This window comes from Salarias fasciatus, chromosome 18 (assembly GCF_902148845.1).
Source record: "Salarias fasciatus chromosome 18, fSalaFa1.1, whole genome shotgun sequence".
NCBI lineage: Eukaryota > Metazoa > Chordata > Actinopteri > Blenniiformes > Blenniidae > Salarias > Salarias fasciatus.
The window spans coordinates 29,262,670-29,286,310 of NC_043762.1; the positions used below are offsets into that span (position 1 = coordinate 29,262,670).

At 45.4% G+C, this 23,641-nt stretch overlaps 1 protein-coding gene across 1 annotated transcript; it reads left to right on the forward strand.

The window, feature by feature from the left end:
- Positions 1-23,641, forward strand: tesk2 (testis associated actin remodelling kinase 2). Its single transcript, XM_030115110.1, has 13 exons — positions 1-379; positions 3,931-4,389; positions 5,010-5,129; positions 8,372-8,493; positions 10,131-10,179; positions 15,026-15,172; positions 15,867-15,949; positions 17,521-17,605; positions 17,729-17,812; positions 18,461-18,547; positions 19,371-19,503; positions 20,765-21,283; positions 21,386-23,641. Exons 2-13 carry the CDS (start codon positions 4,267-4,269, stop codon positions 21,637-21,639), a joined length of 1,806 nt encoding a protein of 601 aa, XP_029970970.1. The 5' UTR covers positions 1-379; positions 3,931-4,266; the 3' UTR covers positions 21,640-23,641.

Consider the following 23,641-nt stretch of genomic DNA (forward strand, 5'->3'; position numbering starts at 1 on the left):
TTGTGAGAGGAGCGACGACGGAGCTGTCAAACAGCAACAGTCCACTGAAATATTATCGCGGGCGGTACAGAAAAAGACAACATCGCACTTTGCTCCTCGGTGCACACACGGACGATAGTGGCGGATTTTGATGATACTTCCCGGACTCTCCCTTCTCGAGTGGAGGTTTTTTTTGTGTCGTCGCGTCGAGAAACTTCTCGTGCGTTTGAAGGGTCTCGGGCTAACCTCTGTTAGCTCCGTGCGCAGCCGGAGTTTTGTTGACAAACGAGCCCGTCTGAACGGTCTCTGTCTGCTTTTCTGTTCCTACAATAAATGCCTGTCGCCGACGGAATGGATCCCAGTTCGGGCTATTCGTGCCAACTCTGTGAAATAAAACTAGGTGAGTCAACCGAGCGGTTTCAGGGAGTAAATAACTGCGCGCTGCTTTCAGGGTTTGTTTACATTCTCTGTGTGATGCTCACAACACTATTTTATCACATGTTGATTTATCACTTCACTCTTACATCTACTCAATCTGCTGTAAATGACCCGTTGTAGCAGAGTCACTTGTGTGTGTGTGTGTGTGTGTGCCATCCAGGTAGTGGTCAGGTGTGCGTGTGTGGACTTTGTCATTACTTACACCCCTGAAGAATGCCAGGTATGCGCCGCCTCACCTATATCATCACCATCGATGGTGCTCAGATAAGAAGCTGCTCCCCAGTCTCGTTCAATGTGACCTTGTTCGGATTCTTTGCATTTCTGTTATTGAGCTGGGGTACAAGATAAATGCCTTCCATCTTACCAAAGCACCTGCAAAATGTTTATTTTTGTTGCGGTGCACAAACAGTTTCTGTAGATGAGATTGCGGATGTCTAAAAAAGGCGTAATGACACTGTGAGAGACTATGTGCACAGAGCATGAACAAATGAATGCCTCTTGAGTTACACACACCCATCTAATACTTCTTGCTCTTCAGAGACACTCCAGCCCTTTCTGCAACCCATCATTAAAACACCACTTAAGTTTTGATTTATTGCTTGCATGTTGTATTAGTGGGACACAGCTGGACAGTGTGCAGTCCCCCTAAAACTGCTTTTTAAGCATTTGGCCCGAGGCTGCTTCGGTGCTCCCATCTGTTTTGAAGTAGGAACAGGCCACAGCTTGAAGGGTGCCTCTGGAAGTCCTCCCTTTTCCCTGTATAGTTCCTTTACTGTGGTGTTTTAAAAGCAGGTCTTCTGGATATAGAAATAATTGCATACAGTTTGGAGCCAAATATAGTCACAAACACTTGTAGACTGTGTTTTTTTTTATTATTTAGTTTTTATATATCAGTGGATATATGGTCAGATAAAGTTATTTTATGGTCAGAAGCTTCGGTTGTCAGATTAGTGTTAATGTAGGAATTTGTCTTGATTGTCAGCTTTTGTCATTATGCTGAAGAGAAAACCCATCCAGTGTCCTCTGCTTGGTTAGTGCTTGATGCATGGCAGAGGTGTTAGTAGGACTGGGAAGTTTGTGTTTGGCTTGTCAAGGCTGCCTCCACTGTTGATGTGGGTGTGTGAACACACAAACCCTTCTCTGCTGCACTGCACTCAAGTATGAATCAAGCCTGAGTGTGTGTACTACTTCACAATCTATTCCTGTCTGCTCAAATTCTGCGCACGAAAATGTGGGCCTCGGTTTGGGCTCGTGAACGAAAACCCTCCTGAAATTAGATCGGGTCACTGACATCTGGTACTTGTGGTCTGCATTTTTCTTGGCACAGACACTTTTATTCTTGCCGAACCGTTTCAACAAAGCAGAAAACGAGGTGTCACTGGAAAGAAAAAAGAAAAGGGAGGATAAAAAGCCTTTTAAGGATGTGGCTGGGACAGAGAGTGATTTCAGAAATGGTCCAGGATAGGGCTGCAGTTACTTTAAGGAAGTCTGCTGTCATTGCTGTGCTTATCTCATTTTATCCAAAATGACTTTTGTGTTTGTGTTTTTAGGACACAGGTTTTGCTTGTAGCCTGCTTCTCCTATCAGAGGGATGTGTCCAGCTCAAACTCTCACATTTTCCTGATCAGCATGAGCTCACTTTTGGATTCCAGCTCTTAGAGGAATAGTTTCACCTCAAATGAATAGTTGGTGTGTTTACTTTGTTGTTACACCTTGGAGGCACTTGAAGGTAAATTTCCACATTGTTGTAGCGCTGGGTAAGCCTCTTTCACTCAGCTTATGGGTAAGAATACTGCTGTGACCTACATGAAAACAATGGATTCACAATATTCTAAAGTCCAGTGTGACATTGTTAGATGCTTCATGCTGTCCTGTAAACATGTCTGACTTGAATATATAGTGGAAAACACTTAAAAGAAATCTATGAAATTATCAATGGGCTGTCGGTTTGAATCCAGTCCATTCATTTCTGTGTAGTGCCCGCATGCTCTCACTTCATGTGTATGGGTTTTCTCTGAGTATTCTAGTTTTCACCCGCTGTCTAAAAGCATTTATTTGAGGTAATTGCTGAAGGTAAATTGCCCGTGTGTTAATGTGAGTGTCTGTTTTATTGCATTTGGCCTGTGATAGACTGCAGCCTGTCCAGGGTGCACCCTGCCTTCACTGCAGTGAGCTGGGATTGGCTCCACTGCCCTGCGATCACACATACAGTGCTTTAATTGATTGATGGATAAGTTTGGTTATTGAAACAATCACTAAAACAACCATTTCAGTGTCTCTATGTGATCACTGAGTGTTCAGTTTGTTCTGTTTAAATTCTCAGTGAGCAGGTCAACGTCACTGTGGCCTTTTTGGCTTTCTTTCTGAAATCTAATTTGTCACATTTATCTGGAAAGTACAAAATGCGAAAGTTAAGTAGAAGTGTTTTCGAGTTAAAAATAAACGGGATCAGTAGTAGCGCTTGCCTCGTTACCCCAAGCAACCAGAGTGGTCCTCTGCAAATCTCTTTGTTTGGTTGTGTTGCGTTTGTTGGCAACCACTGTTACATTGTTTGTAAATCTGATGCTGGAAAGTAGGAAGTTCCACACTCATTCACTCTGTTACACCACAGCACAAGAGCTGAGGGGTGAAGGTAAGACTCAGGGTCCACGTATGTACATTCACTGTATGCCACAATTTAGTTCAAAATCTAAAAAAAGAAGTTGAATAAGGAGAAGAATTAATGATGCAGTTGTTTTTCTGATACTGTGATGAGCTTGCTGTGAGGAGTTTTACAGCTTTATTTGGGAAAAGGTCTTAACTCCTCACTATTGCTTTTATTCTGGATCAAGGATTACGTCATGGACTATTTTGTTCCGTAATGAGTCTGAGATGCTTGTACTCAGGAGGTAATAATGATTACAGTTAATGATTTCCAGTGTGTTCAAAGGACAGCCAAACTGCTGGGACGTTTTCTGCTTCTGATTAGGAAGAAGTAACATGTTTCCATAACCGCTGGTCTCTCCCGCAATTAGTATAATGTACTTCTGTTTATGATTCAAATTTTGTTTAGTAAAGTTTGATTCATTGAAAGACAGATTTAAAAGTCAGGCTTATTATCTTTCTTTTCTCTCCAGCATAACATTTTCTTAAAAGATATGAAAGCTGCATTGTCAACAGGTATAAAAAAGACCTTTGGCCACAGATTTCCTCTCCTTTTCCCCTTTGTGTCCTGCTGACTTTGTTTTGGATGGCAGAAAGGTCCAGGACCTGGGCTGTTCCTTGGCTAATCTCCCATAATTGGACAATCGGCCCCTATTACAGCCATTACATTTGAGTCTATTGAGCAATAGTAGCTTGTCTGGTCCTGTGTGCAGCTCCAGCTGCCTGAACCTTTCAAGAAAATCACTGACACGGCTTTCTGTGGTTAGTAGGAGGGTGTGGAACAGTATCTGTCCAGTGTGCCCCACTGGTTCTTCACTGATCATAATCTAACAGGATTCCATTGATGTATTGTCCCTTCTCTCTCTCTAGGTCTCCAAAGACTCCCCATACCTCCGTCAAGCATTTGAGGAGCTTTTTTACTTGCTGGTCTCCTACATCAGAAGCTGTGAGGAAGTAGTCTGCAAGAACCTTATGGGATCCACCCAGCGTTTCTTCCCACTGGCGCCCTAAACAAAATTCAAACGGACTCTCCGTGTATGTGTGGGTATGTGTGAGATGTTTCCTCCCAGGACGTAAACTGAGAACGCGCTGTGTTGCCGTAAAGGCCTGGGCACCGTCAACAGAACCCTGTTGTCTTGTCATGTGGGTACACTGCGGAAAAAGGCCCAGATTACCCTCACTGGCACCGGAAGCTTTCACTTCACCATGGATCGAAATAAACGCAACTCCATCGCCGGGTTCCCCACTCGCCCTGAGCGCCTCGGCGAGGACAGAGACAGTGTGGGAGGGCCAGGGCTGTGCGAGATCGGCATGGGCCCACCGTCGCAGGTCAGTCTCTCTTTTCTCATATTACATTTTAAAAAGCTCGATGTCACACTTTGCAGTTTGTATGTAATTTTCTGTAATGTTTTTTAAAAAAGAAAATGAGACACAAAGACAATAGCTTCACACTCATACAGTATTGACTCAGCTGAAGCATCAAATTTTTATCTGTTTTTCCGTCCGTCGTCGGTGGAGCTCTGTCCAGCGTAGAGCTGCAGGGGGCTGGAGCAGGTCCAGGGTGCGCCTGGACAAATCTCCACTCCATCACAGGGCAGACAACCACACACACACTCACACTTACAGGAAACATGGAGTCACAGTTCGTGCGTCTTTCGCGTCACATCATTTGACTGCGGATTTCCAGCCACTGGAGCTGATATGAGCGGACTCTGAGTGAACTCGGTGTATGAACGGCTCACCAGCAGGTCTCACTCCGCATCGTTGTCTTTATTGTTGACAGAAACACCAAAAGCTTGATTGTTTTTGCACCTTTCTTTGTTTCATTCACTCCATGTTGATTAATAATATGCTCTCTCCCGATCTGGCCCTGTCAGCACACACCAGGAATGGTCTTGTATATTTAGCAGTCTGCTGCCTGTGTTCACCTGCCTGTGCTTGTGGTCCAGGCGGGCCGGGTGTGGCCGTCGTCCTACCGAGCCCTCATCAGTGCCTTCTCCTGCCTCACGCGCCTGGATGACTTCACCTGCGAGTGGATCGGCTCGGGATTCTTCTCTGACGTCTTCAAGGTGGGAGGAGAGACGATCCGACCTCAGCCTTCCTGTTCTGTCTGAACTCCTTTAGATCGCCCTCGTTTATCTGTTTGTTCTGTCGTCTGCTGATTGAGCTTCAGACACTTCATCCACCATCAGAGGTATTTAGTAAGGACTCTTCTTTGGTAATAAATCAACTTTTGGATACAATTTTGGTCTGTTATGCTTAGAAAAAAAAAATCGTCCATTGTGCCGTTCTGCGACAGTTAATGATAGTATCACAGAAAAAAAGGAACTTGTTGTGCAAGAGGCTTTGTGAGAAAATTATATTTCTTGTGTGAGAGATCGAAGTGTTAAAGCGAATTAAATTTTCCGCTCGATTGCATCTTGTCAGCCTGATGAGCTTTGTGGGTTAAACAGGAGTGATCTTCGCTAACTAGTCCTTCCTCCACATTTAGGTCAAGTTAGGCAGGGATCGGTGGAGCGGCATCATTTGGATGCGGGGCTGTTGACAGTGTTTCTTCACCCCCTCCCCCTCCACACATGTGAATGGAAGTCACACAAGCTTGCTTGGTTTTGCATAAACAAATTCCAGCAGCCAAGAGAAATGAATTTATCAGCTTGTATTCATTCTGCCAGCGATGCCACCGTGATGTTTGTACAGGTTCAGATGTGTTAGGGTGAGAAAATTGTGGCTTTAATGAATAAATGATGAGTGACGCAGGCAGCCTATGGCTGTGAGTGTGTTAAATTACAGTTAACTATGAATAGGAAAGATTAAAAACAGATCAGTGAACTGGTGTGACAGTGGGTTTCCTTCGTGCGAGCTGGCTGACGATATGGCGTTGCCGGAGTGATGTGCACATGGTTTGGAATCGCCCCACTAGATCTGAAAGATCTGAATCGGGGCTAATCGAGACACATTTCGGATTGAATTTTCTTGGCCATATCAAGCCTGTATTAAGTCCTTTGTCTGTTGTGACCTACTGCGCCCTGGGTATGCCGCTCTGCGCTTTCTGGAAACACTGGAGCTTATTCATGGCACAAGGCATTGCCAGTGAGCGCTGGAGACGAACAAACAACTGCAAGGAGATGCAATCAAGGTCTTTAAAGTTAGGTACGATATTCGTTGGGTAAATTAGATTAGATTTTTTTTTTAATTTGTTTGGTGTAACAGGTATTGTGACTCAGATTTTTCAGAAAGTTGAAATGAAGATGCCTAAATGGCAGGGTGATGATGAGAAGGTCAAAGTTAACAAAAATAATGTGCAGAGAGAGGAAGGAAGGCGGCGGTGGAATTAGTGATGGCGGATGCTGGAGCTAAATGAAGGGCGGTGGGGCGGGGGCCTCGCTGGAAAGGATGAGAGACGGGGGCCGAGTGGAGGTTTAGATGCACAAAGGAATGCAACGGCAGGGTGTAGTGCTGGAAGGTTTTTGAGGAGATGGTAGATTTCTGAACTGTTTGGGGGTTAGGTTGGGGGAGGATGGAAAAAAACCAAGTGCGGGTTTGATGTTTTGATGAGGAGGACACAGGAGCTCTGTTTCCCATCTGAGAGGCAGAGGGCTGGAAGATGGGAGGGACTGATATTACTGGTACAGGGCTGATTAGGATTGGCCGCGACGTTTTGTTGGAGCAGAACGAGGGGGGATCGGAGTAAATGCAGGTTGGGGGGATGTGAGCGGTGCGGAGCCGGGGGGTCAGAGGAGGATAGATGATGTGGGGGAGGAGGCCTTGGGAGGAGTGGCCATCTGTTGTTGCGGCGGCCCCGTGGTGGAGCCTGCCGGCTCTTATAGCAGGGCCCCCTCCTTTGAACTTGAACAGAGAGATTTTTGTGTCTGTATATATGAGACACACGGAGCAGCAGATAGAGGAAGTCGGTCTGCGCCAAAACCTATAATTCACATGATTCTTCTGTGAGAACAAACTTTGGAGGGAAAAAAAAAGCAGCACAGTAAATTTTTTTTTCCCAGAGCTGTCTCCATATCGTGAAACAGAATAGAAGCAGCATCATGTGCACATTTCCATGATTTTCTTTAATGCCAGCTATGTGATCCATGCTGTCACTCCTCCTTCCATCCGCTGCATAGCAGCAGTAACAGAGGACGGTAAGGGCACGAGACAACATTAAGGTGTCCATACTTAATTACTGAACGCCGTCTCACCACTTCAAGCCTCTGCATCAGCTGGGTCTAAATCTATCTGCGCTGTCAGGAAGTGAGTGTAGGTCTACAGATGTATTTGCAGCAGCTTAGTCATTTGGTTGCTGCTCTCTGTGGTTTGCATGTTGATATTTCCTATTTTCTCTCATGCGTGAGTGTCGGCTTCAATTCTTGGTAATTCAGGTGGGCTCTCCCTTCAGCCTGCAGTGTGAAGGTGTAAAAACCTTCTGTCACTTCATTATATTGAAGACTATGTGGACATAGATGGTGCGATTTCCTCTGTAAACAACTGTTTTAGTGACTTTATCTGAATTAAATTGGCAAAATGTTCTTTCAGGGGTTTTCCTCTTTTAAATACAATACTAATTTTTATTTTTTTTTTCTTAGTAAGCAAATGCCCACATGTCTGAAATCATTTTCAAATAAAATACAGAGAGCACAATGGATTTAAGTGTGTTTTCACCTGAACTGCATTAATCTTAAGAGTCTGTTGCCAGCACAGCGTTAGCAGCTTCTCTTCAGAGACCCGGTCGAGTTTGATGCCATCTCCTGCGATTTGTTTTCACCAAGCAGTGGAAACAATTAGTTACTAAAACGCAAGAAGCCGCATTACTTCACCTCACATCTCGTTAAATCTTGACGCGTGCGCTCTGTAAAGCCCCAGCTTGAAAAGATTCAGAGTTGTCATGAAGCCGTAAAAGTTTTTTATAGTGTGAAGTGTATTTTCAGTGACGGCTGTTGGAAGCAGCGGGTGGCAGGATGGAGTGACGGTGATGCTACAGTTATCTAACGAACGGATGGAAACAACCCCCCACAAAGCACAATAATACAGTATTGATTCTGCTGCTTTCAATTGACATATTCGCTCTTTCATGCTTTGTCAGCAGCGACTGTCCTCATTTCACTTCATGTGTCGCCTTCCTTTCCTGCTTCCTCTGTTTTCTTGCTGCATGTAGCAACAGAAGAGCACACGCTGAACAAGGCCTGACCGTTGTAGTCTAGCTCATGACTGCTAGTAATGTCACGTGTGTGTGTGGATGTTTGGGATGAAGGCTGTATTCAGCTTTTTCAGATGTATCTTTTGCCTGTACCATTAAGTGGATGTGGTTGCTGTGCAGGTTCGACACCGAGCGTCGGACCAAGTGATGGCTCTGAAGATGAACAAGCTCAGCAGCAACAGAGCCAACATGCTGAGAGAGGTCCAGCTGATGAACCGCCTCTGCCATCAGAACATACTCAGGTCGGTCAATTGTAAAAACTTCGTTTTAATAAATAAATGTGTTGCCAAAACAAAGGTTATTTTTTTTGTTCTGTTGTGTTTAAAGTTTCAAGGTCATATTGAATTGCTGCACAAATGTAAAACAGCCTTTCAGTCATTTCCACGCAGCTTCGGCCTGTTCGGTGATATCTTTCCTTCCTGTCAGCTGCTCTCTGTACCTCCACCTCCTCTCACTTTCCTCGTCGGTCTGTGGTTGTGGCCTGCTTCCTTTGGGGTGGCTTGAAACTGTGTCAAACACAGACCTTATTAAGAGTGGATTTTCTGAACTGCCAGCTCCTCTTAAAATCTCTCAGATGCCTGGAGGCAAAAAGCGAGGACTCTTTCTGTCACAAGAGAGTAAGCACAGGCTATGAGCTATTTTTTTTTTTTTTTTCGATAATCTGGCCAGCGATTGCATAGACTAAATGAGAAAGCCATTACACCGTGTGAACCCCGTCGAGCTGGTTACTCTTGTTGACCAGGTCTTTCAGACTGTGGCGTTGGCGTCATGTCATTAATTACAGACAGCTCATAGAAGTGGAGACAGTGATTTTAACCTGTTTCTGAGTCGTTCAGAAGTGGAGGTGAACTTTCTGTAGAGATGTTTGATTAGCTTTCTCATCTGACTTTATTAATCAGATAAAGAGTAATTCAACTTCACTGCAGTGACAGTGTAAAATCAGTCAACTTCAGGAAGGTTGACTGAAATGCCCCGGAGAAAGGTTGTTTTTTCCTTGTGGGAGTGGGTGAGAGAGTGAGTGTATATGATTATGCACATAGATGCATCAAATCTTTGTGTGTGCACGGACACACATGCAAACATCTTCTACAATGGCGTCTTTGTTCAGCGTGCTGCCCAGTGGATTGTATGTGTCAGTGTGTTAACAAGTGGGCACTGAGGGTGTCATTGTTCGCTGAAATCCAAAAGGACCCACAAAGTTGACCTTTCCATTGCCTCCAGAATTATGAGCCCTTCACACACACACACACACAGCTCATGTACAGAGTTTGTTTAGGTGCCACTCTGCAAACACACATTTCATTGCATCTTCTCTGGGTTCAAAATGCTTAATGTAATTCATAGAAATGTATAAAATGAGGGAGTGTTTGCTCATGGTTGGAGGAATACTGGTATAATACTGCGACATCGAACATGATGAGGAGGTAGAGAAATGAGCAAATCAGTGTAAAGACATGGCGGATGGCTGTGGTTGGCGTTCTGTGGTGTTTTGAGATGATAGGTCGGGCAGCGGGAGAGGTGGGAGGAATGCAGGCGAAGCCGCCGAGCTGTTATTATCCTCCTGATAACAGTCTGCAGTAATCACCTGTCTGGTCTTGCCCAGTGGAATTTTGATCTTTTCTATAGTATTCTACCTGCTTTGTCTGTTTTCACAGAGGAGGAAAAGCCCAAACCTGTGTTTCTTGGGATCATTCCAACATTATGAGTAAATGAGGATAAACTAGGCAGTGGTCAGGTTTTGTGTCAAGTCGTTCACCCACCGTCTCTCTCTCAGTGCACCCGTAATCGATTTCAATCAAATCCTCATGAATTTCCTGCTATTTGAATTATGGTCTTGTCATAATTGATTCAGTAACTTTAATTTGCATTGTTTTTGCAGGTTTAAAGGAGTGTGTGTCCACGAAGGCCAGCTGCACGCTTTGACAGAGGTACGATAACTTGGCCACAAACACACTCGTTTTATCTCTTCCCACATTAAAGCTTCTGTACAAAGTAATGACATGTGAGATGAAAGCGTTGCTCCTAATGAAAGGTAGCATCTTGGTGGATTTATGCCCTTCTGCTTGTGTCCGTACACTGGAGTGTAATTTCTAAATGTGACTGTTATTCAGGCGAGCGTCACGTCACCCATGAAAGGAGCGCGGCAGCGCTCAAGTCTGCAATTATGGAAAACCTAAAGCACTAAACGTCCTGTGGGATGCTGAACACTTCAGCTCTGGGTTGCTGTTGGATTTAATGCAGGACAGATTTTTTTTTCTTTAAGTGTGTTTAAAATAAAAAAATGAAATAAAAACCAGGACCCAGTGCTTCAGTGGCATTCTGGCTGTAAATATCAACATTTAATGACAGAATATGGTGATAAAATACTCTCTGTCATAAAAAGGTTTGCATAATGCGAGGGCAAAGTGTCTTGATTTGTGATGCCAATAAAGTGACTTTTACAGCGCTCTGGGCGGCCGTCCCACATTGATTAGGATCTGCCCAAGTAGATAAAACCACTTAATTTCATCCGAGTGAGGCAACAGCAGCATGGTCAGTGAGATGAACAGATTGTCACGTCTCCTGGTCTGCAGCAGGCTGAGTGGTCAGGCGCGTCTTCAGATCCATTTCAGTTACTCTCTTCTCATTTTCTTAACTGCTTAAGAGTTGGATGCAGTGAAGAAATGCATGGATATTTTTCAAACGGCTCACCACCTGTGGATGAAGAAAGCATGCACTGCTAGCGATGCCCCCCACATTCACACATGTTCTTAATTACATTGTCCTGCTGCACAGTCAATGTGCTTATTGTAGCCTTGACAAAGAGCAACCAGCAATCTGCAGCTGCATAACCGAAGACATCTTAAGAAACACACACATGCATATATACACACACACACACACACACACACACACTGAATTAGTGCATTGTAAAGAAACTTGTGATCATGCATACACACAGACTGTGGTAGGTCTTGTTTTCCTGCTGCAGCGTAAATAGATCCTGTTGTGTGGCGTCAGGACCGAGCTGAAGGCTGTGACCCCGGTAGCAGGCTGCTGGCGTTTTGTTACCTGACCCCCACTATGAAACTGCTCAGAGGATACGGAGAATGAAACGACTGCGTGGCCCCAGGCTACCTCTGTAAATTCAGTGACGCACACACACACACACACACACACACACACACACACACACACACACAAGCATTATCCAAGTCCTGCAGAAATAATGAGGTCCCTCATCTAAACCTGCTGCTTTTTGTAGCAGCCAGAGTTCCTGAATGCCATAGAGTAAATGCTTTGTAATCCCAAACTGCGCAGCGTTCCTATAGCACAGGCAAACCTTTATGTTTTAGCGTGACTCAGACAGCAGGCACATTTACTTGATTACAATTTATGGGATATATGATAGAGTAAACATGTATGTGGCAAATCAGTGTCCCGCATTATTTTTATTCCTTTAGATTAATGCACCTTATTAGAAATGCTCCTGCAGTCATAATCTGTACTGCTGTAAGTCATGACCCATGGCAGGATTATTCTCCTGTTTGAAGCCACACTCAGCAGCAAACAAGGATTCTTTGTTCGAGCCTGTCCCGGGTTTTTAACCTGCAGCACAGGGGAGCAGCTCTCACAGCGTTTGTGGCCGACTGTACGCTTCTTATTTCCTCTCTCTCGGCATTGTACATTGTCCTGCTGCGGTACCTGTCTGGCCCCAGCATGCGCTGCGTTGAGTGATTACTGCGGTATATCAGTAACGCCGCAAATAGGATCAAGCAAATTCCTGGAAAAATACGATGAATGAATAAGAGGCTTTTTTTTGAGCGCAGCTTTACTTCCACTTCGATACTTTTCAGTTGGCCCAGCATTCACACACTCCCGCAAAACAATATGGTTTCCATTTGCTTATGCCGCATATGCTGCTGTTAGAATGAAGTATGCGTTGTCTAAATCTTGAATGAAGTGGTGCAGAAAGGTGGGAGGACTGGTCTGGGTTTTTCTGTCCCCAGTAGAGTTTTCTCCGGTTGGATCCCTCTTATCCTCTCCCCCTAAACCCCGACATGCAGACAGCAGATGTTGAACTCTGCGGCCGCTCGGGAATCTGCTCCACAAATACTGTAATCCGCTGACGACTTGAATTGGGCTGATTGTGTGTATTTGTGTGCGTGCATGACGGGACATGAAAGGGTGAGTCCTGCTGGGAGCCCGTCAGTAGGGGGCAGGCATTTCAGTATCGCACAGAAGAACACACCTCTTCAAGTCTTTAAGGAAACTATTATATAATAATGGCAGCAGCTACAAGACCATGCAAAACAGCTCTTTTAAAATAAATGTGGAAGGAGCCAGTAAAGGTAACGTGCCAGCAGCTGACGGTGCACTCCCCGTCAGTGTGTATGTTTGCAGTAATTGGCTTTTGTTAATGGAGTAACCAGCTTTGACTTCCTGATTGTCAGCAATGCATCCAGTTAACAGAGTCCTGACGTCATTTTCACCATTCTGCATCGCAGGAGAAGGCCTTCAACAAACAAATTGGCTGGTGCCATTGCATATAGTTCAGTTATTTAAAATGGCAAGGCTATGTAAGTTAAGGTTTCCAGACGTTATTCCAGATATATACTGTACATGATTTATCTGCAGCAGCAGTTTATTTCAGTTACTTGGCAGAATAACGTTGCGACCTCTGATACTTGATGCTCTACCTACTCACTGTGGCACATAATAAACCCATAAGATCGTTGAAACTGCACAATCTGTAGGTCTTTTGAAAAAAGGTCGGCATCAGTCAGTCTTCAAATTCTTGTAAATGATCTCTAATCTGTGAACTTCCCTCTTTAACATAGTCCTTGATACTGGATTAAAACCACATGAAACTTTCTCTTTCAGGCATAATTCCACTTCCTTTGGTTCACTGTGTGCATACTGTGAACACTTTACATTTATGCATTTGTTGGACAGATGCTCTTCATCTCATAGGATGTTAATGTGAATAAAAGTTGAGCACACGTCAGATTCATTAGGCTGGAATTATCCTGCAAACACACACAGACACACCCTTGTATTTAAGTGTTATGGTGCTCAAAGGGTCGCGCAAGAACGGACGTGCACATCTCATTAGTTATAAATCCAAGCTATATGGCTGAGAATTGAAGTCCCAGTGAGAACTTTTTTCATGCTGTAGAAACAAGGCGAACAGACATGTAAATGTTTCTGAACGACATCGAAACACATTTCACTCACGTGCAGTGTGAGGAAGTTTCCCCTCCCTCTACTGACATTTAAGATTAAAGAACAAATTGCTGTTTCCAGTGAAATTGCAGAATGGATCATAAACATTGACTCAACATTGTGTAATGTTTCAGTATCCCAAGTTTGAAAAGTCCAAGCTCTGTGATTCAAATCTAAAGTCAGCCGTCGGTGTTCAGTCAGATATGTGGAAGAGTCTCGTCTGTGAGGATCCACTGAGTGGTGATCTGTTCACCTTTTAAAGCGATCGCCGCGGGAAGGCGCCTCCTGACGCAACTGGGATTTGTTAGGTGTTCCAGACAGAGCGTGTTCCTGGTACTGATCTGCAGTCGGATGGAGGACTGAGTTCATTTTTGCAGAAATCTTGGACTTAGTTGGACTTTGAGTTTTACTATATTGTGATAAAAATGTCTTGCCCTCCGCTCGTCTGCGTCGCCTCCCTTTGTTCTAATTCCTCGCCTGTCTGTCAGACCAATACCCACGGCTAAACCAGACCAGTGAACTGCTCCGGCTCGTGATGTGTGACATGGGATTAGTGTGTCTGTGTGTTTGCATGTGAGAAGAGAGGTCAGGCGAGATCTTCTGGATCAAAGCTGACAGACAAAGTGAGGGGACCCTGAATACGTGCCTTTAAAACCCACTGAGCTCACTCATCCTCATCCCGGCTTTCCACCCGTCAGCCGCTGCGATACGGCAGGAGGGTCTCGGGGAAACGTGGAAATCCGTTATCTGAGCAGGCCGCTTAACAGGTTTGTTTGAGACAGTCGGTCACAACACCAGCTGACGTGCCAGGATGCCAAGCAGGCCACCCATGAATCAGTGAATGATTCCACAGCCTGCCAGATGAGCAGGCGGCCTGAGTGTTTGAGTAGTCCGTCAGGACATCAGTGTGTATTTGCTGAAGTGCTCGAGTGATTGAGACGGCGCGTTGGGTGTGTAATGTTACCCTGGAGTCTTCCCACTCTGATCATCCCTTTAGAAGTCATTTGAAATGCCAAAAGCTCACTGGTCCCTGCAGAACAGTTTGCTTTTCAGAGTTGAGAATCTGATATTTCATCTCGAAATCCTGCATTTGTGGAATTGTGTGTTGGAGTGTTCTGTTGTTGGAAATGAGCTACAACCGTTAATTTCATGAATTCATGTCGTCATTCTAGTCTGCGAGGCCGTCTACCCCTCCAACGTCTCACTGCCATGTTTTTGATGCTTTTTTTTGTAAGATAGTTTGACACATTTTTATTTGAAGGTGATTAATGTTTCCTGAATGATGAATAGTCTCAGTTGCTTTCCACCATTAGTCACATTGACCTGTTCACGCTCACACACTAATTAATGGTGGCATGCCATCGGAGTTACTGACCTCCAAAATAACACTCAGTTCAACAATAGTCCATAGATACAACCCACTGCGATGAATTTATGAAGGAATCGATCACCTCTGCAGTTCTACATATGAAGTTCTGTATCTTTCAACCTTCATTACCTGTTTCAGAGTGTTTTCCTGTCGGTCTTATGGACCGTGCTTTACTCATGCGTCCGTCTCCTCCTCTGCAGTACATTAACGGTGGGAACCTGGAGCAGCTTCTGGACAGCAACAAGCACCTGAGCTGGCTCACCAGGGTCAAGCTGGCCTGTGACATCGCCAGCGGCCTGGCCTACCTGCACTCCAAGGGCATCTTCCACCGGGACCTCACCTCCAAGGTGAGATGGGTCGGCTGAACACAAGCAGCTGCGATCTGTCATGCAGTGTTGTGGAAAATCAGCACATGACTGATGTGGAAAACTTTCAGACGCTGGCTCCTTCTGACCTCATGCTGATATCCCAATATGCCTTTTATAACGGCTCCGAGTGTCCGTCTGAAACAGATGAAAAGCAGTCCCTTCCTGTGAGTTTGCTCGGTAGCTGTTTTCCCAGCACACTTGGCTGCTCCTTTATTTCTGGCCCTGCTGACCTCTCTGTTCAGAACACTTGTCAGGGTCAGATGGGCGGTTTGGGATCCAAGCAGCTTCTAGTTTTCCAGTTTGACCCAGAGCCATGCTGGCACCGCGAGGTGAGGAGGGACATGGTGGACCCTGCTGTAAAATCAGATTTATTACCTGTCATCCGGAGAATTAACACGTGCAAAGGGAAATTTAAGCAAGCTTGTACGAGATGAGATGTTTTTGTTTTTTTTTCTAAATGTCAATTAGGCGGACATGTATAAATAACCAGTGAGTATAGAGAGCTTTAAAGTTCAGCTCAGCGGCTGAATGTCACTGCCGTGCTGCTCCGGCGTGTGGAAGTCCAGCTTAAAAAGGAAGTGGAGGATTGATTTCTGTTGCTCGATCGCACAGTAATTCGTGTTGCAGCTTCCTAAAAACCAGTTTCTTTGTTCGTGGTCTTCTTCATTCACAGAACTGCCTGATCAAATGTGACGACGGCGGCTACACGGCGGTGGTGGGAGACTTCGGCCTGGCAGAAAAGATCCCCACCAGTCTGTAAGCAGCCTTCCTTTTTTATAGGAGAGCACTGAAATCCTCATCTGTACTTGAACAAACAAACAAAACAACCAAACTACAGCCCTAATGTGAATGCTCATTTTGTGTTTCTCTCTCAGCCTCACAGTTTGAAGTATTCCCACTAAACCTCACACGGTTTCAGTGTTGAAGCCACCAGAACAAGAGCTTAGAGCCTTTGATGTGTGCTTCAGGCCGGCCTCTGGTCTTTATTTGAGCAGTTTCTGTTTGAGTCACAGCTCTTCTTGTAAAATTTGGGTTGTGGGATGTCATTTACTGTTAAATGAATGGATGAGGTTGGTGAGAGGCTGATGAACAGTAACATCAACAAGATTATATTCTCAGACAACATGAGACAAACTGGAAGTCTGTCCTGTTCTGTTTCATCTTATTAAGCGCATGATCAACTGGCACGGTTGTGCTTGTGTATTTTCTAGCTTGTTTCAGTGTTTCACACACCTTTCACTGCCTCAGAATGAATTATTATCGGTCTTTAACTTTGAAAGTAGAACAGGTTCTGGTTTGGTTGATGCATCTCAAACTTTTTCAGTATTGTTTCTGCTGTCTCTTCCTCGGTTCTTTAAAAGCTGCATGTGTCTTCAGCTCATCTCCGAAGTGGCTTTTCTCTCATTTCTTCTTATTATAAAAGCAGATCGCTGCAGAAAGAGAAGTCAGGTCATATTTTTATCATTGGCTCTGACCGTGTTTTGGTTCATGTCTGCCAAGCAGGATGTTTTTTCTACCTTTCTTATTTTTGCTGTAGCAGCTATCTCATTAAAGAATCCTCCTCCTCCTCCTCCTCATACCAGGCGGAGGGTTATTTATTAACTCATGGGTCAGGCACTAACATTAACAGCCGCCTCTACAGCTCACATTCTCCTCTTTAGTGCCTTGATAGCGTGAGCTCAGGGCTTTTACTCTTTCAGACTGCAGTGACACACAGGATGAGTGGGCCTGGTTCTCTGTTTCTCAACATCATACACTAATTTAAAACATTTGAAAATGTCTCACAATACCAATAAAGGATATTCCTGCACTTAATAATGTTATGTGAGTGTTCATTTGAAAGTGGACATACTGACAGTTGCTCAGTTAAGCACAACTTTTCGTGTTTTTCTCATGTTTTAAATCGATGTGTGCCGTGCGGTGCTCTCACCTCAGTGTTTGGAATACCCGTTTATTCGTTATTTGTCATCAGTTTATGACGTTAGCCATTAGTTGTAACGAGGAGCAGCGTGAAGTGGTTTGATAAAGGGATCAATGGACACAGTTGATTCGAACTGGAGGAGTCGACTGTTGCTGTTACGTAGCTTATCCAGAAATCTTTATCCAGAAATTACTCGCAAAAAACCTTTTCTACACTGCACGTATGCAGACCTGTCGGCAGGTCACCCTGCTGTTTCCGCACTCTAAGATGAGAGCGAGCTCATGTTTTGAGACAAGTGTTCATGAGTCGTTTCAACGTTGCAGCATTTCTTAAATTTTTCTGGTGACTTCTTCATTTTTCGCAGCTTGTTTCTCACTTTCACACTCTTTGGTCTTCCTGTAAACAGTGCTGAAGGAGAGAAGCTGTCAGTGGTCGGTTCTCCTTTCTGGATGGCCCCAGAGGTGCTGCGAGACGAGCTCTACAATGAGAAGGTAACGTCGTCTCGTGACGCCGACCGTGAAACAAACAAACCCTCAGAATAACTATGACGTGAAACCATTCACTGATCGTGACTGTATTAGTAACACGTGTCGGTTTTTGTGTGTCGCTCTCAGGCCGACGTCTTTTCCTATGGAATAGTGCTTTGTGAAATCATAGCAAGGATCCAGGCCGACCCTGACTTCCTCCCGCGCACAGAGGTGGGTGCTGCCTCTCCTGGTACTCTACAGCCTGCCTCTGCAGGCGTTTACTGTACACAGGCGCCTCATGGCTCACGCTGTGAAGTGAAGTGACTCACAAAGAAGGTATAGAATGAACTGTTTGAATATTGACCATTAAATGTAGTGTTTGATTTCCAAGGCTTGTTTCTTGCGAGGCAAACATTTCTGAGTGATTCATCACGCACAGGCCTCGTCTTACTCAGTAACCAAAGTGCGTGTAGACAGTTGAGGTAAGCTTTTCGCCCTTATTTGCAGTTCCGATCACACCTTCTTTGTGCGTGCAGACCTAGATAAATGAGCTGCCACACCCTTCTCCCAGTCTGTCACGGTTATCATGACCGACTGGCAGAATTAAAGGCGACAGCAGTTCAGCGTGAATAGCACCTTGTTAAAATTCAATTTATCCTTCAGTTTTATGGGTTTATGTTTTTACAACAGACTTGAGTTGCTGTTTGTCAGTCACTGATTTTCTAAAAATCAGAGTCAGCAGGTCCATGTCTGTCAGATTTGTTTGCAAAGAGCTGATTTACCATTTTTAACAATTGTGATCCCACTGTGAGAAATGAAATGTTAGTTTTAATAATAAAAGACTGATTTTCTGTCTGTCCGCATGGTCTTCATGAGCAGAACTTCGGCCTGGACTATCACACCTTCCAGCACATGGTTGGAGACTGTCCTCCGGACTTCCTGCAGCTGGCCTTCAACTGCTGCAATGTGAGACCACCTTACTGTTCAGTTAACCCCTCCTCAGACTCGTCTCTTCACAAATTACAGCGTGCACCAAACGGAGACAGCCTCTCCTGACTGTAAAGCTTTACAAGCTTTTCTTAGTTTTTTTCCTCCTTTTAATTTTGGATACTTTTATTCCCTCATCCAGAAATAAAGGAGCAATCTGATTATCTGAATAATCTGATTTGGCGTGCTATCCGGGGGGCGCTCTATTCTCTCAAAGCCGGATCAGATATATGAAAGATTCGGCTTTTCTCATCAATCATGTGATGATTTGTGGTTCAATTAAATATCTGCTGAGTCTAGAAAAGAGAGTCAGATATGTTCGACCACAGACGCTTTGTAGGCAGATTAATTTGACTGAAATCATCGCTGGCCGTGACCTGCGGCTCCTCTGCTCCGTCATTAATTACAGCCGGTAGATTAGTGTTTGGAAGATTCCTGCGACCCCCTGCTGTTTGATCCTGTGTTGGCTCTTTACAGCTCTTCTCATCCTGGTCTGTTGTCTCGCTTTTATCATCCTCTTCTGTCTTTTCCTCCCAGCAAGGATGTTTCCAGATCTTTTTTTTTCAATCAGATACAAAGACTGAGAATAGGTGATGTTTTTGCAAAAGCAAATTGGCCAAAAACTTATGCTGTTATAAAAATACTACAAAATACCTTTAATTCAGTGGTTAAAATCCTTTTTCTTTTTTTTTTTGTGGGGACTGTTTGAGTTTGTGTTGATCGTTCTTTGATTCGTTCTGGTCAGAAGACGACCCCGTCATGGAGGAAGTTCTCACCCGTCCCGTGTTCTCCTCCCTCTCAGATGGATCCTAAGCTCCGCCCGTCCTTCCCGGACATCGTCCGGCACCTGGAGGAGATCATCGCCCGTCTGAAAGTTGAGGAGATGGAGCAGGAGTGCGTCCCTCTCGGTGGAGAAAACGACAAGAAGCCTAAAGGTAGCACGTCCACCTGAGTCCTCGGCTCTCAGCCAATAGAAAGCCACATCGCAGGAGTCGTAAATTCCTGGAAGAGCTGGGGGAAGCTGTAAATGAAGGAAGGCGACAAGAATGTACTCAGCATTTCCTTTGCCTCTTCCCATCAGCACTTGACACTGTGCTCAGTTTCTGTTGATCTTAACTGACTGAAATGAGTGAGATGCCAACGTTGGCCGACTGCTTCACACTTTCAGACCCACGGCTCTGATTCTGACTCCTTTGGTTGTTGAGAATATAAACTTCTTCTTGACTTGAAGGCGAAAAATTTGGTCTGAGATCAACATTCCTCCTTTGAGGAACTCGATCCGAGCCGGCCCAGGTTTCACTTCTAATTCGGTCCCTGGTCCGTCCGGCCGCCTGCATGTCTGACGGTCACGGAGTCGGGCGGCAGGGATGTTTTTGTTTAGACAAGCCCAACAGCTCCTTTTCTCTGTGGCGCATTATGTCACGGGTCGCCGCCGCGATTCCTGCGAGCAGCAGAACCTGCTGCGCCCGGCGTCTCGTTATAAATACATAAAGCACACTCTGTCGGCAGGAGAATAATCTGGTACGTACTTTTATTTTGGGTGAAACAAGGCCGGGATCGAGCAGTTCTCCCTTGTCCTCAGCTGTTATGTCACCAGCTTTGTCTCCGTGTCCCCATGTCCCCCTCCCACTCCCCCCTCTGCTTATAGCGTCAACGTTTCCTGAGGCGAGGATCACTCAGTACAAAATATTCAGCTTGCATGAGAAAAACACTTTATCAAAATGTGTCTTTTAGGTACTTGGGGGTAAAACAAGTAATCCAGATATTTCTCAGAGGACAGAAAGGATGCGATCGCTCAGAAATAGAACAGCAGGACGCTTTAGAAGTTTTTCGGTTGGATTATGTGTTAAATTACACCTGCTGGTTTATGTTTTTACATCCATCAGACTTTACACAGTAATACCAGCAATCACTGGAACATCTGCTGGTGTGAAATTATTACTTAGTGGTGTTGTTCCAGAACTGAAGCCAATCAGACCACTCAGAATGTGTCTCTCATTGCTTTGAAAGTAAGTTTCCAGAAGGATGGTTGCCCTGAATTCAGCCTGTGTCTCCATCTAGTGGTTATTTTTCAGTCTCCTTCAGTGAGACTGTAAAAAAGAAATGACTGTGAGATGAATTCCCTCCTCTAACCGATGTGTTCAGATGATTTATTTTAATGTGTGTACCAGTGAAGGTCTTGTTTTCTTCATCCAGGTGAGAAGATCCAGGCCTTCAAGCGGCTCAACCCTCTGGGTTTCCAGAATGATAAGATCCCGCCCAAATCGCCGCGTCCCAGACGGAACATCTGGCTCAGCCGCAGCCAGTCGGACATCTTCTCCTGCAAGCCGGGCCGGAAGGTCAACGTGCCGGACCCGCACTACCACCCGCCCGTCGTCCAGCGGCCCTCCAAGGCCCGCAAGGTCAACCCCTTCACGGCGCGGGAGGACCTGTGCGGCGGCAAGATCAAGTTCTACGACGTGCCCAGCAAGTCGGTGTTCTCGCTGGTGTTCGACCTGCACTCGCCGCCGGGCAGCGCCTTCAGCCCGCAGCCGCCCGCGCACGGGCCCGGGGCCGCCCAGCAGGAGGCGTCGTACTACTGGCAGCAGCTGCCCGGCAGGCAGTGCCACTCCCTGCCCGTGTCGCCGCAGCTGCCCCGCTCCGAGATCTTCCACCTGGCGGCGGCCGCCGGCGCCGCCACGTCCAACGCCGCTCAGCTGTCCGCCGCCTTCCCAGGTGAGCCCGGCGGAGGGAGGTGCCGTCAGCCGTCGCGGGCAGATCAGTCGACGGCTGAGCGTTCTCACCTCTCCTCCTCCTCCTCCTCCTCCTCCTCCGCAGCGCCTACCTCCCGGTTCGACGCCGGCCAGCTGGGGAGCGACGCCCGGCAGCGGGCGGCGCTGAGCGGCTGGGCCAAGAAGTACGTGGTGGTGGAGATCCCGCCTTACTGCAGGCAGAGAGGAGGGGACGGCCAGGCGGACCCGTCCGGGCCGAGCTGGCCTCCCACGCTCCCCGGCGGCGAGACCATGGACTGCACCGGCAGCCTGGAGGACGAGGCGGAGAGGGAGAGGCCGGTCCACGTCTGTCCCATGTAACGCAGAGACGGAGGAGGCGGCGGGGGAAACGGACGGAACGGTCTCAGACATGGACTCCTGGATGTGAGACAAACAGGCGGTGGAGGCAGATTGAATACATTTCAGAGAGTTTCAGAGGAAAAACAAGCACTTGACCTTTATCTTTCGAGTGAGTGTATGAGCTGTGAGTCCAGTGGAGCACAGCGGCGGAGATCTGCAGCGCCTTTTCAGAGCGGCGGTCCCGGAGCCGCCCTCCTTCAGCACAGAGAGCTTTCAGTCACATGATGGAAACTGCATAGAGATTATTTTTCTGAAGAGGTTGTTTATATTTAATATTGTGAGATGTAGATTTTCTGTCTTCTGTTCTTGGAAAGTTTCTCATGTTTCAGCGTCTCGTCCGTGATGAGGGGGATTTAAGATCCCTTCTGTTGTTTGTTGTGTGACTTTAAAACTCAAAAGTAAATTGACAGACAAAGAAAAGGACACATTTTTCTCCGTGATGAGAACATGCTCTGATCTTGGGATGATCATTTCTACTTCAGGTGCCTGAAAGAAAAAGAAAAAAAAAAAAACTTTTCTAGACCGTTGTTTATGTTCAGCCTCCCTAGAATCAATAGAGGATTTTAGTAAATTATTTTTTCAGCCAGTCTTTTCCACTGGAGTCAGAGGAAGGTTTCCCAAGCAGCGAGATATGAGTTTGTGCAGATCATTCCACTCAACTGAAAATACTGACGTGAGATTATATATCCAGTAATGCAATCGCTTGCAGTTCATCCTTCAACTGTTGGACCTGCTCTATCGGTTCTTTAAAGGATCACGCCCTGTCGCTCTCTCAAGAGAAAGAAAACAACTTTTTGAAGAAGTTCTTCATGTGATCGTCGACACATGAAGTGTAAAGTCTGATGTTTTCTTTGAGATGTTGAATCCTGAACTCACATCAGAGGTAAACGGATGTTTTTCCCTCCAAAATAAGACCTTGTACATTGTTGTATTTTGATTTTAAAGTTGCTGCTGCAATTCGTGTGGCAGTGTTGATTCTATAAAACAGTCCGTCCATTAAAAACACGAATCAGCGAAAAATGTTTCACTCTGAATAGATTCCAGTGGAGAGCGGCGTGCTCTGCTGGTAGAGCGTCCTGCATTTCCTCCACAACGTTTCCAAATGCCAAAACGCCCAGTGCAAAACCTGCTCTTCACTGTTTTGCATTCTTATATATATATATATATATATTTTTAAGTGAAATTATAATTGGAGCAGCTTAAAGTACCACTGAAGTTCAGTGTTCGACAAATGCAGCTGTATTCGAGCAACTTGAAGCAGAAGTTTTTGAGTTTCGAGTTTGAACCACATTTCTAATCTCCGCACATCCCTCCTAGTGAGTAGTAACGTTTGGTTAAACATGGGCTTCCTGGTGTTTGTTTGTTTCATGATAAGATGTAGTTGTTCATGTCTGTCGGGATCCACATGCAATAAAAAGCACGACCGTTCTCCTGCAAGAGAGATCATTAGAAATATCCGGTACGTCGCACCTGTTACACTCATGGTTTTTTGCACTAAAGTTTATTTCACTATTTTACAGTTAAAGATGTGTCATAAAAACAGTATATCCCTTTCACTCTCCAGATGTTCTCTCTTTTTTAAATCCTTACATTGAAAGGAAGACATCCTGCTGGGAAAAAGCTCCAGAGAAAGCAGCAGCTGCTTCAAGTTCCACCAAAATGTTGTATTTTTCACTCGGTAGCACGTCGTTTATGGGTTTTCACTGTTTTCTTCAGTACTAATTAACACAGTTGTTGAAGTGTCTGAGAGCAGTTTTGGATGAAGTGATGAAGTGTGTGACCTCCGGCACTCCCTCTAACTGATCTGAACTAAACCACACCTGTACGGTGACGACACACACGGCGCTCGCTCTTCATCACTTCTCTATGCAACTTTCATCGGTTTTGCAGGATAAAGGATCGAATTTGATATTTATGCAAGGAAAAACATGAAATGTCTTACCTTTGTATATTTGTGTAAAAA

Excerpts from the sequence above, each read along its gene's own strand:
- tesk2 (XM_030115110.1), top strand. The coding sequence starts at position 4,267 with ATGGATCGAAATAAACGCAACTCCATCGCCGGGTTCCCCACTCGCCCT. Across the intron at positions 8,494-10,130 it reads TGCCATCAGAACATACTCAG|GTTTAAAGGAGTGTGTGTCC; the intron begins GTCGGTCAATTG and ends TTGTTTTTGCAG. Across the intron at positions 10,180-15,025 it reads AGCTGCACGCTTTGACAGAG|TACATTAACGGTGGGAACCT; the intron begins GTACGATAACTT and ends CCTCCTCTGCAG.